General features: G+C 38.1%; 1 protein-coding gene across 1 annotated transcript in view; it reads right to left on the bottom strand.

Moving 5' to 3' along the window:
• MAN1A2 (mannosidase alpha class 1A member 2) overlaps positions 1-12,567 on the bottom strand; it is a gene marked incomplete at both ends in the record, with an annotated part of 166,644 nt that overhangs the window by 102,767 nt on the left and 51,310 nt on the right. Inside the window, one exon of the mRNA XM_080693211.1 lies at positions 6,673-6,791. Coding sequence (XP_080549337.1) covers positions 6,673-6,791 — 119 coding nt within the window. The remainder of the gene's footprint in view (positions 1-6,672; positions 6,792-12,567) is intronic.

The raw sequence follows: 12,567 nt of genomic DNA, 5'->3' as shown, positions 1-12,567 counted from the left end.
ACAAAATGAGCACTAGCAAATTCAAAAAATGTTAAATGCTTCCCTGTGTCATTTCAGACCATAATGGAATGAAACTAGAAATCAACTATAAGAAGACCCAGAGAAACAACATAAACATGTGGAGACTGAGCACCACATTTCTGAATGAAGAATGGGTTATAGAAGACGTTAAGAGGTAAAATCAAGAAATTTCTAGAAATAAATGAAAATGAAGATACAACATATCAAAACGTTTGGGACACTTTGAAGGCAGTATTAAGAGGAAAATTTATAGCACTCACATAAGAAAAACAGAAAATCTTCAAATAAATAACCTAACACACCTCAAAGCCCTTGAAAAACAGGAAAAATCAAACCCCAAAGCCAGTAGAAGACAGAAAATTATTAAAATTAGAGCAGAAATTAATGAAATAGAGAATAAAAAAACAATACGGAAAACCAACAAATCCAAAATCTGATTTCTTGAAAAAATTAACAAGATAGATAAACCACTAGCCAACCTAACTAAAAAAAGGAGAGATTCAACCCAAATTATGAAGATAAGAGATGAAAAAGGAGACATTAAGACTGACAGTGTAGAAATACAGAGGATTATCAGAAACTACTTTGAAAAACTATACTCCAACAAAACAGAAAATCTGGAGGAAATTGAAAACTTTCTAGATAAATACAACCTTCCTAAATTGAGTCAAAAAGATATACAACACTTAAACCAACCAATAACAATCAAAGAGATTGAAAAAGAAATAAAGAGCTTACCATCAAAGAAAGGCCCAGTACTAGATGGTTTCTCAAGTGAATTCTATAAAACCTTTATATAAGAGCTAACCCCAATACTCCTCAAACTATTTCATGAAATAGAAAAAAACAGGGATCTCCCAAATACATCCTATGAAGCCAACATCACACTAATACCCAAACCGAATAAAAACAGTTCAAGGAAGGAAAACTATAGGCCTATATCTCTGAGGAACCTGGATGCAAAACTATTAAACAAAATACTAGCAACACACATTCAAAACCACATCAAGAAAATCATACACCATGACCAGGTAGGGTTCATCCCAGGGATGCAAGGCTGCTTCAACATATGAAAATCAATCCATGTAATTCATCATATAAACAGAATCAAAGACAAAAATCATATGATCTCAATAGATGCTGAAAAAGCATTTGATAAAATTCAACATCCATTTATGATAAAAACACTGCAGAGAATTGGAATAGAAGGAACATATCTCAACATCATGAAGGCAATCTACAATAAGCCCACCACCAACATCATATTAAATGGGGGGAAAAAAGTCAAGAATTCTCCCTAAAAACAGGAACGAGACAAGTATGCCCATTATCACTTCTCTTCAATATAGTACTAGAGACTCTAGCCAGAGCGATAAGGCAAGAAAAGGAAATCAAAGGAGTACAAACAGTAAAAGAAGAACTCAAACTTTCACTATTTGCAGATGACACGATACTGTATTTAGAAAACCCAACAAACGGCCGGGCGTGGTGGCGCACACTTGTAATCCCCATGCTTGGGAGCAGAGACAGGAGGATCGCACAGGTTCGAATCCAGCGGTGCTGGCTTAGGAGACCCTGTTTCCAAAAATAAAAAACAGGTCTGGGAGTGTAGCCCGGGAGGTAGAAGGGCTTCCAGGAACCTCAGTACCACCAAAAAAATAAAAAAATAAAAAAATAAACTCAACCAAAAGGCTTATAGAACTAACTGATCAACAAATTCAGCAAACTGTCTGGATACAAAATCAATCTTAAAAAATCAGAAGCTTTTCTGTACACCAACCATAAATCCACTGAAAAAGACATTCAGAAAATACTTACACTCAGGATCTCCCACAAAAAATAAAATACTTAGGAATAAACTTTACCAAAGATGTAAAAGATCTCTACAAAGAAAATTATAAAACAATGAAAAAAGAAATCAAAGATCTTAGAAGATGAAAAGATCTTTCATGTTCATGGATAAGCAGAATAAATATCATTAAAATGGCCATTCTTCCAAAAGTGACTGGCAGATTCAATGCAATGCCCATTAAACTACCAAGATTAGCGCCGGGCGTGGTGGCGCACGCTTGTAATCCCCGCGCTTGGGAGGCGGAGACAGGAGGATCGCGCAGGTTCGAAGCCAGCCGCGCGCGCTGGCTTAGGAGACCCTGTTTCTAAATAAAAATATAAAAATAGGTCTGGGAGTGTAGCCCAGAGGTAGAAGGGCTTCCAGGAACCCCAGTACCACCAAAAAAAAAAAAAAAACTACCAAGATTATTTCTCACAGACACAGAAAAATCAGTCCTTAAATTTATTTGGAATAACAAAAATCCCAGAATAGCCAAATTAGAACTGGAGAACATAAATTATGCTAAGTGAGATTAGTCAGTCACAAAAAATAAGAAATCAGATGCTTTCCCTAATATGTGAAAGCAACAAAAACCACGCAGGAGGAATCACAATACCTGACTTTAAACTATAATACAAAGCCATCATAATAAAAACAGCGTGGTACTGGCACAAAAACAGATACATAGCCAATGGAGCAGAATAGAAGACCCAAAAACAAGTTCACACACTTTCAGCCAATTGATTTTCAACAAAGGGGACAAAAACATACTGGAAAAAAGACAGTCTGTTCAACAATTGGTGTTGGCAAAACTGATTAACCATATGCAGAAAATTGGAAATCAATCCCACTTTCTCACCCTACACAAGAGTCAATTCAAGATGGATCAAAGACTTGAAAATTAAACTAGAGACCTTGAATCTCCTTGAAGAGGACATAGGTCCAACACCGCAACACATACGCACAGATAAACACTTTCTCAACAAGACCCCAAAAGCACAACAAATTAAAAGGAGAATCAATACGTGGATTGCATGAAACTGAAGAGCTTCTGTTCAGCAAAGGAAACTGTCAAGAACCTCAACTGAGAGCCAACAGAATGGGAGAAGATTTTCCACTTACACCTCCGATAGAGGACTAATATCTAGAATATACAGAGAACTCAAGAAAACTCAACACTAAAAAAACAAATCATCCAATAACAAAATGGGCAAGCGATCTAAATAGACATTTCACAAAAGAAGAAATTCAAATGGCCAATAAATGGATGAAAAAATGCTCAACATCATTGGCAATCAGAGAGATGCAAATCAAAACTACCCTGAGATTTTACCTAACTCCAACTAGATTGGCAATCATTCAAAACACAAACAACAACAAATGCTGGTGAGGATTTTTGGAGAAGTGGGAACTCTAAAACATTGTTGGTGGGATTGCAAATTAGTGCAACCACTTTGGAAAACAGTATGGAGAATCCTCAGAAGAATGAGAACAAATCTACCATTTGATCCAGAAATACCACTTCTGGGTATCTACCCAAAAGAAAGGAAACCAAACTACCAAACTAATGCATGTGTATCTATGTTCATAGCTGCACAATTCACCATAGCCAAACTATGGAACCAGCCAAAATGTCCATCAACAGATGAATGGATTACAAAATTGTGGGATATGTACACAATGGAACTTTACTCAGCCATCAAAAAAAACTCAATTACATCATTTTCAGGGAAATGGACGGAACTGGAGAACATAAATTATGCTAAGTGAGATTAGTCAGTCACAAAAAATAAGAAATCAGATGCTTTCCCTAATATGTGAAAGCTAAGGAGAAATGGGTCATAGGAGGAAATCTAGATAAAAAAGGAAATCCTATAGAGGAGCAAACATGACAACCTAAATGAAGTGATGGGAGGGGAGAAGAAGGAAATTCTCTAAAACACACAATGTACTTAAACATATCAAAGTCAACCACTAAGCCAAGCAAGGGAAGGAGGGATGGGGAGGGACTGGGGTGGGAATAAAAAAAAATTAAATGCAAAAATCAAAGGTTATAAAAAAACCAATTTAGTATTGATATAGGAATAAGAAAAAAGCCAATAAAAAAAAACAAATGAGTATAACCAAAATATATCGAATATCTAACATGGTATACATCCATAGCAGAAAAATCCTGGTTGTCAGGATTAACTCATAGTTGCCTATTTCACCCCATATATGGAAATCAATCCTCTATGGACTTTTCTTTTCTTTTTGCCTTACTGGCGATCAAACCCAAGGGCATTCTACTTTTGAACTACACTCGCAGCCCTATTTTTTTATTCTTTATTTTGAAACAGGGTCTCACTATGTTGTGGAAGTAGCTGAGGCTAGCCAGGACCTGCAATCCTCCTGTCTCAGCCTCCCAAGTACTGGGATTACAAGCATGTGCCACCATGCCTGGCTTCTATAAGGACTTTTTAAAAGTTTAGAATGTAAGAATGTAACATTATGGAGTAGGGATTTAAAAAGCACAATCTGTATAGCTACATGGGGTGGGGGGAGACTATTTCTCAGCTACTGTGGAGAGTTAGGTGAGGCCATATGGGTAAAATCTATTCAATAGCATACAAGCAAGTATAAGTTAACCAGCTCCCAAAAGAACAATCACATAGCTTTCTCACCTTTTTGCCAACTGAAAGGTAGGTAAGATACCTGGATCTTGAGGAACCATCTGGCACCAATGAGGTCATATTTATATCTACACTAAAGTTAACAGAACAATTGAAACAAAAGATCCTAGGCCCTGATAATCAAGGTTCTTCCCTAGCAGATCTTATATCTGCTATTATCTGTATGTGACTTACATGAAAGAAAAAGAAACATCTGTCTTGTTTCAGTTATTTTATATTAGGTTTTCTGTCACTCACAGCCATACATAAAGCTAACTGATAACAAATATTATTCTAATTAAGATACATAAATAAATGTCTAGCATTAAAAATGCTAGGAAAATATAAAAATAAAAGCAGTTTTTATCTAGTTAGTACCAGGAAAATCAGAGAAAATTGTGAATGTAAATCACAATTCAAATAATTAAGTGTATCAGAAAGAAAAATTGTGAAGATACTACAGTAAAGAGAAACACAGCAAGCACAAAACAACATGGAAGATAAAAACAAATTAGAGATAAACAGTCCACCATCTTTTAGGTGAATACAACAAATAATGAAAATACTTGCTACCATTTACTGAGCACTCGATGTGTACGAGATTATCTGCAATAATCCTCACAATATTACAATGAGATAGCAATTTTATGATAGGTTTACAAAGAATAAAGATTCTCCCCAAACCTCACAGCTAAATTAACTGTGCTGAGCTTTAAACTTAAGCAGTACCACAAGCCAAAATGCTTTAAAGATGAGCATAGGCCTACTTGTGATGGCTTACTGAAGTTGTACCAAAGCTAGGCGTGGTGGTGCATGCCTATCATCCCACTACTTGGAATATGGGGTCAGGAGGATCGCAGGTTCAACAGCAGCCTCAGCAACATAACAAGACTCTTAGCAACCTAGGGAGACCCTGTTTTAAAACAAAACATAAAAAGGGCTGAGGGTACAGCTGAAGTAGAATACCCCTGGGTTCAATCTCCAGCATCACACATACACATGCACACACACACACAAACACACACACACTACCAAATCATTAAATTTTTTTAATTATTATTTATAATGAAATTTAGTTTCCTGATATAACTAGCTCACTGCTCTCTCCCCTAAATTGCACACAATGCCTCAAATGATAAGGAAGAGGAAAGTAAAAGGATAACAGTGAGAAAAGATATGGATTTTATGCAAAAATTAAGTAACAACTGATAACCTCAAAAGAAAGAGGACTTCAAATTTCTTTAAACTACTAGTATCACTCTTAAAACTATTATGGTTAGTACCTTGGGCCACTGGGACTGCTATAACAAAATACCATACCTAAGTAGCTGATAAAACAAAAACAATGTATTTCCCCAGTTCTGGAGACTAGGAAGTCCAAGGTCAAGTGTGGAGAGCCATTAAGGCTTTCCCCTAGATTAATGTTTCTGACTCAGCTGACTGTCCTTCGCCCAGAGTCAACAAGGTTTGGGGTCATGGAAAGTTCAGAGTAAAAGGTCTGGGAGAAGATCAGATGGTGATGGCATGAGGGTACTGATTAACCTATCTGTAATATATGTGCTTTGGATTAGACTTTATTGTATTCTGGTGGTGGTAGCATGAGGATATTGATTGACCTCTAACTATATAAATACCTCTGGAAAAACAAACCCAGAGTCGGCGCAATAGAGAATACTGACTCAGGCGTAGTTGTCGACCAGTAGAAGAGATACTGACCCAGAAGCAGTGGTCAGCCAGTAGAGATAGTGGGCTGACGGTTCCCCCATGTTAGAATTAAAATTAAATATTCTGAGAATCAAATTCTTAGAGTTGAATTCTTCATCCTCACGCCTCTCTTCAGAACCCGTACTTTTGCCGGCTGGCTCCGGCAGTCAAGGAGCCATAAGATTCAGAGTCCACTGAAAGCACACTCTCCAGATGACAGAAGGGCCTTGGATCCGCATCCTCCCACCATGGAGGTTATCTTATAAGGACAGTAATTTCATTCAGTAGCACTCTTTCTTGATGATTTACTCTCCTCCCAAAGGCCCCATCTTCTAATACCATCATAATAGTGATTAAGTTTCAAAATAAGATTTTTGGAAGAATACAGGCATTCAAACCATAGACACATAGTAAGACAATGTGTCTTTTCATAATCAATCTAAAAATTATAAATTATATACTCACCACACTGAAATCAAGATTATTTTCAACCCATCTTTGCCCATCTAGGAATTCATCATGAAGTCCCATGATATAAAGGGTGTCCAAAGCATCTACTATTGTAGCACCCATCTGTGAACTTCCTATATTTGGAGGAAAAAATAACTGTCATTAAAATGATCCCTTTCATATAAGATCTATTTTTACATATACATATATTTATGTATTAAATATATATACATATTTATTATTTGTGTGTACATATATATAGGTATATATAAAACCTGTTTTAACAGGTTCATCTTATCAATAGGTTTTCTTGGTGATACTTTAGGAGCCAGCATTCAATATTACTTAGTTCACATTTTCTATTTAAAATTCTTTCTTCATCCATTCTTCTTTCTACAGGCTAAAAACTGTTTTCTTCTGATGGTTTAAAGCCATACACATTTGGTCTTTCTACAGTTGTTCTTAAATGCCATTTTCTTGTTCCTATGTTCCTAATCTTTTTTTTTTTTAACTTAATGATGACTTCCCACTAATAAGTCAAGTACTCCAACACTCTCTGATAAAATTATTTGATCTTCTCCCTACTCAGTTCCCTCCATGTTGATATTATCCAGAATGTATTAGTTCGGAATTACCACACACATAATTTTCTTTGACTTTTCTCATCCCTTGACCTTTTATTAAGATATAACCTTGCCAGACGTGATAGCGCACACCTGTAACCTCAGTAACTTGAGAGGCTGAGACAGGAGAATCACAGGTTCGAGGCTAGCCTCAAAATTTAGCAAGGCCCTCAGCAACTTAGTAAGACCTTGATTCAAAATAAAATAGGAGCTGGGTATGGTGATGAACGCTTGTAATCCCAGTACTTGGGAGGCTGAGAGATGAGGATCCAGGTTCAAGGCCAGCCTTAGCTACTTAAGTAAGGCCCTCCACAACTTAGTGAGACACTGTTTCAAAATAAAGAGTAAAAATTCGGGCTGGCGATATAGCTTGGAGCTAGAATGCCCCTGGGTTCAATTCCCAACACCACCAAAAGAAAAACCAAGAAAGAGAAAATAGGGCCAGTGATGTACTCAGATGCAGAATGCCCCTGGGTTCAATACCATAGAAAATAACAAAAGATAAAATTTTTTTCAAGACCGTTAATTACCAAAATATCCCTATTTCTTGTATATTGCTTGACTGTGTCTTTTTGTTTTAGTACTTCTGTTTTTATTTTTTGCAGTACTGGGAATTGAACCCAGGGGCATTCTACCTCTGAGCTACACCCCCAGTCATATTTTTTTATTCTTTATTTTGAAACAGTCTCACTGAGTTGCAAAGGGCCTCAAAAAGTAGCTGAGGCTGGTCGTGAACTGCGATCCTCCTGTCTCAGCCTCCCAAATGCTAGGATTATAAGCGTGCACCACCACACCCAACTAGAAGTTTTCATTTCTCATGAAGTCTAATTAATCAATTTGTTTTCCTTCCTATTGATGCTTTCTGTGTTCTAAAAAATCCCCGCTTACCACAAGGTCACAAAGATTTTCTCAAATGTTTTCTACAAGAAGTATTATATTCTTAGTTGCTATGTCTGGATCTATGCTATATTATTTTTTGTATTAAATGTAAAGAAGACTCAAGTTTCATTAGTTCTCTAAATTAATATCCTGATGATCCAGCACCATTTGTTGTGCCTGTGCAACTTGTTTAAAAATCAATTAACCATATATGTGGAGTTGTATTATTTTCTACTGATCTCTGTTTATTCTTATGCTAAAGCCTTACTGTTCAGCCGGGCAGGTGTGGTGCCTCATGCTTATAATCTCAGTATTTGAAAGGCTGAGACAGGAAGATGGCAGGTTCATGGCCAACCTCAGCTATTTAGTGATGACCTGTGTCAAAAATAAAGAATAAGCTGGGCGTGGTGGCGCACGCTTGTAATTCCAGTACTTGGGAGGCTGACACAGGAGGAGCGCACAGGTTCGAAGCCAGCCTCAGCTACTTAGCTAGGCTCTCAGCAACTTAGTGAGACCCTGTTTCCAAATAAAATATAAAATAGGTCTGGGAGTGTAGCCCGAAGGTAGAATGCCCCTGGGCTCCATACCCAGTATGGCAAAAATAAATAAATAAATAAATAAATGAATAAATAAATAAATAAATATCTTACTGTTATTCATTACTACAGCTTTACGGGAAATCTTAAAATCAGGAGGTATAAATCCTTCAACTTTGCTCCTCTTCCTTAAAACTTATTTTGATTTTGTGTTTTACATTTTCACACTGGTTTTAGCTTACCAATTTCTATAGAAAAGGCTATTATCATTTTGATTAGGACTGCTTTAAATTTAAATATAAATTTAGAGAGAATTGATACCTCAACAATATTTAGTATTTAAATCCAACCTCTAGCCAGGCGTGGTGGTGCGCACGTGTAATACCAGTACTTGGGAAGATGAAATAGGAGGATCTAGGTTCACGGGCAGCCTCAGCTACTTAGTGAGGTCGCGTGAGAACCTGCTTCAAAATAAAAAATTGAAAAATTGGGCTGGGGGTGTAAGCTAGGAGGTAGAATGCCCCCAGTACTGAAAGAAAAAAAAAACCCAATCTCCACATGGAATCTCCATTTAAATCCTTTAAAATTTCTTTTGATGACGACTTATAGCTTTCAGTGTATAGGTTCTACTCAGTTTGTCAAATGCACCCATATATAGTTCATATTTTTTACACTATTACAACAAACACATCATCATCATCATCATCTGTGGTACTGGAGATTGAGCCCAGAGGCATTCTACCTCCAAGCGAAACCCCTACCCATGTTTTTCTGCCTTTTTTTTGGGGGGGGGTACTAGGGGTGAACCTAGGGGCATTCTACCTCCAAGCTACACCCCCAGCCCTATTTTTTATTCTTAATTCTGAAACAGGGTCTCACAAATTGCGGAGGTCCTCACTAAGTAGGTGAGACTGACCTTGAACCTGAGATCCTCCTGTATCAGCCTCCCAAGTACTGGGATTACAAGTTTGCATCATCACACCTGGCCTTAGCCTTTTTTAAAAAGAGGGCCTCATTAGGTTGCTGAGAGTCTCATTATTTGCTGAGGCTGTCCTCGAGCCTACAATCCTCCTGTCTTAGCCTCCCAAGTACCAGGATTACAGGTGTGCACCATCAACTACCAGGATTACAGGTGTGTGCCCTCAAGCCCAGCTACAACTAACATTATTTTAAAACTGCATTTATATTAGGTGTGGTGTCAGGTTCAAAGACAACCTCAGTAACATCATGAGACTCTCAGTAAGCTAGTGAGACCCTATTTCAAAACAAAAAATAAAAAAATAAAAAGGGCTGGAGGTATGTACACACACACACACAGATACACACTGCCTTTATAATATTTATTGCTAATATATAATATATAGAAAGATAATGCATTTTGTATACGGAGCGTTTACCCTATGACCTTACAAAATATGTCTGTGCATTCTAAAGCTTCTGTTTGTTTAGGAGCTTCTTTCAGATACTTTTTATGGACAATCATTTTGACTAGGAAAGACACCTTTTTTCCAACCTTTATTCTTTTGTCTTGCCCAAGTGTACTTGCTACTCCAGTACTTATTACATAGAAGGGAGAGAGCAGACACAATCTTACAGGACAGGGTCCCTGGCCTTTCAACTTCAAGAGTGAGGTGCGGCTTACTTATCTGCTGTTATTTCTCTGATATTCCTTTTATCAGACTGAAGAAAGTCCCTTCTAGTCTAGTGTACTGACTTCTTATCATCAATGGATACTGAATGTTGATAAGTACTTCTTCTGCATCTATTGAGATAATCGTGTAATTTTTTATTCCTTTAATACATTGAATTACACTGACCAATTTCCAAATGATAAAAAATGCATACTTAAGACAGACCTCAGTCATGATTAACTATATTTTTATATATTTCTGAATAGACTTACTAAGATTTTGTTAAAGATAAGATTTTTATCTATGATCACATTGGTCTACGGTTTTCTACTCTTGTAGTATCTTTGCCTGGTTTTGAAATTAAGGCTTTAGTGGTGCTACCAAGACGACCTAACAATCCTAAATGCAGAGATGTCTAACCAGAGTATACATCAAAACATATGAAGCAAAATCTGACAGAACAGAAAGAAATAAAGACATATCCAAAATGAGAGTTGGAGATATCAATATCCCTCTCTCATAACCAACAGGATTATTAAAGAGAAAATCAGTGAGGAGAGAGAAACCTGAATAATCCCATTAGAGAATGGTCTATAATTGACATCAATAGAACATTTCCACAGTAATAATAGAATGCATATGTACACATTGTTTCCAAACATACATGGAAAATTTACCTAGATCATATCTGGGATCAGAAAGCAAACCTAAAACAATTAAAAATAGAAAACAATAGACAAAAGAAAAATCTATAAACACTTAAATGAAAATGAAAATATAACACTAAAATCTCTTGGATAAAGTTAAAGCAGTACCTAGCAGAAAATTTATAGTACTATATACTTAAATTAGAAAGTTTTCAAATCAATAATCTAGGGTTGTACTTCAAGAAAGTAGAAGGGCTGAAGATACAGTTCAGTAGCAAAGCACTTGTCTACCATGTACAAGACCCTAGTTACAGTCCCCAATGTTGCAAAGAAAAGGAGAAAAAAAAAACAAGAAAAAAAAAAATCAACCAAAATCACACAAAAGGAAGAAAATAAAGATTACGGCAGAAATAAAAAGAAACTGAAAATATTTAAAAGATAATTGAAACCAAAAAGTTCTTCTTTGAAAAGATCAATAAGACCTAACAGAACTGACAAAAAATAAAGAGAGAAAATGCCACATTATTAGGAATAAGAGGATTGACATAACACCTGCCAAAGAAATTCAAATAATGACTTCTGGGAAGATGGTGACAGAGAAAAGCAGCACTTACAAGTCCCGCTAACTATCGATCTCTATTACCACAAAACCAATGCCTTTCAGAGCCAGAAAACACCACCAGCAAAGAAATAAAAACTGTAAATACAAGGGACAGAGAAAAAGAGGGCTGGAAAAACGGGACACCAGAAAGAAACCAGCCCGAAGTGCCGTGGCTAAAAGCGGCTGGAGCCACAGCGCGGAGCTGCCAGAGCAGCCAGAGCCGTGGCACAGAGCAGCTGAAGCGGCTGGAGCGGCCGGAGCCGTGGCACGGAGCGGCGCGGGCTATAGCACCAGGCTCCATACAGGAGGGAGACTCAGAACGGAGCTCAAATCCAGAGAGGAAGTACACCGGCCTCGCGGCCTAGGACGCAGCAGCAACGCCTTACTGCTGGCAGCAGCGGCGAGTTCACCAGACAGCTCTAGACCAATGCACTCTACCAGCCACAAGGCGCCAGAGAGGAGGGGTGGACAGCAAGCCTAGGTGAGCAGCTGCTGAACAGCCGGGCGGCAGTCAGCAGTTTTTTCGGCACAAGGAGTTTCTAAAGCTCCCAAGGGCTGGGATCAGCACACGCCGCAGGGACTCAGCAGAGCTCAAAATCAGAGAAGAACTACGCCAACCTCACAGCTGAGGACACGGCAGCAGCAAGTTCACTGGATGGCTGAAGACCAACGCACTCAACCAGCCACCAGATTCCAGAGAGGATGGGTGGACAGCGAGCCAAGGTGAGCAATTGCTGAACAGCTGGGCGGCAGTCAGCAGTTTTTTCGGCGCAGGGAACATCTAAAGCTCCCAAGGGCTGGGCACTGCACACCTGACAGGGACTCAGAGCGGAACTCAAAACCAGAGAAGAAATACGCCAGCCTCACGGCCGAGGGCATGGCAGTGGTGCCATATTGCCAGTGGCGGCAGCTGCAAATCCACCGAGTCCACTACAGCTCCATCAGCGCACTCAACAACCGTGAGTCAAATTGCAGCCCCTAGGGGAGAAATCC

This window comes from Muscardinus avellanarius (genome assembly GCF_963383645.1).
Source record: "Muscardinus avellanarius genome assembly, chromosome: 3".
Lineage (NCBI taxonomy): Eukaryota > Metazoa > Chordata > Mammalia > Rodentia > Gliridae > Muscardinus > Muscardinus avellanarius.
This window is presented reverse-complemented; position numbering and strand designations above follow the sequence as displayed.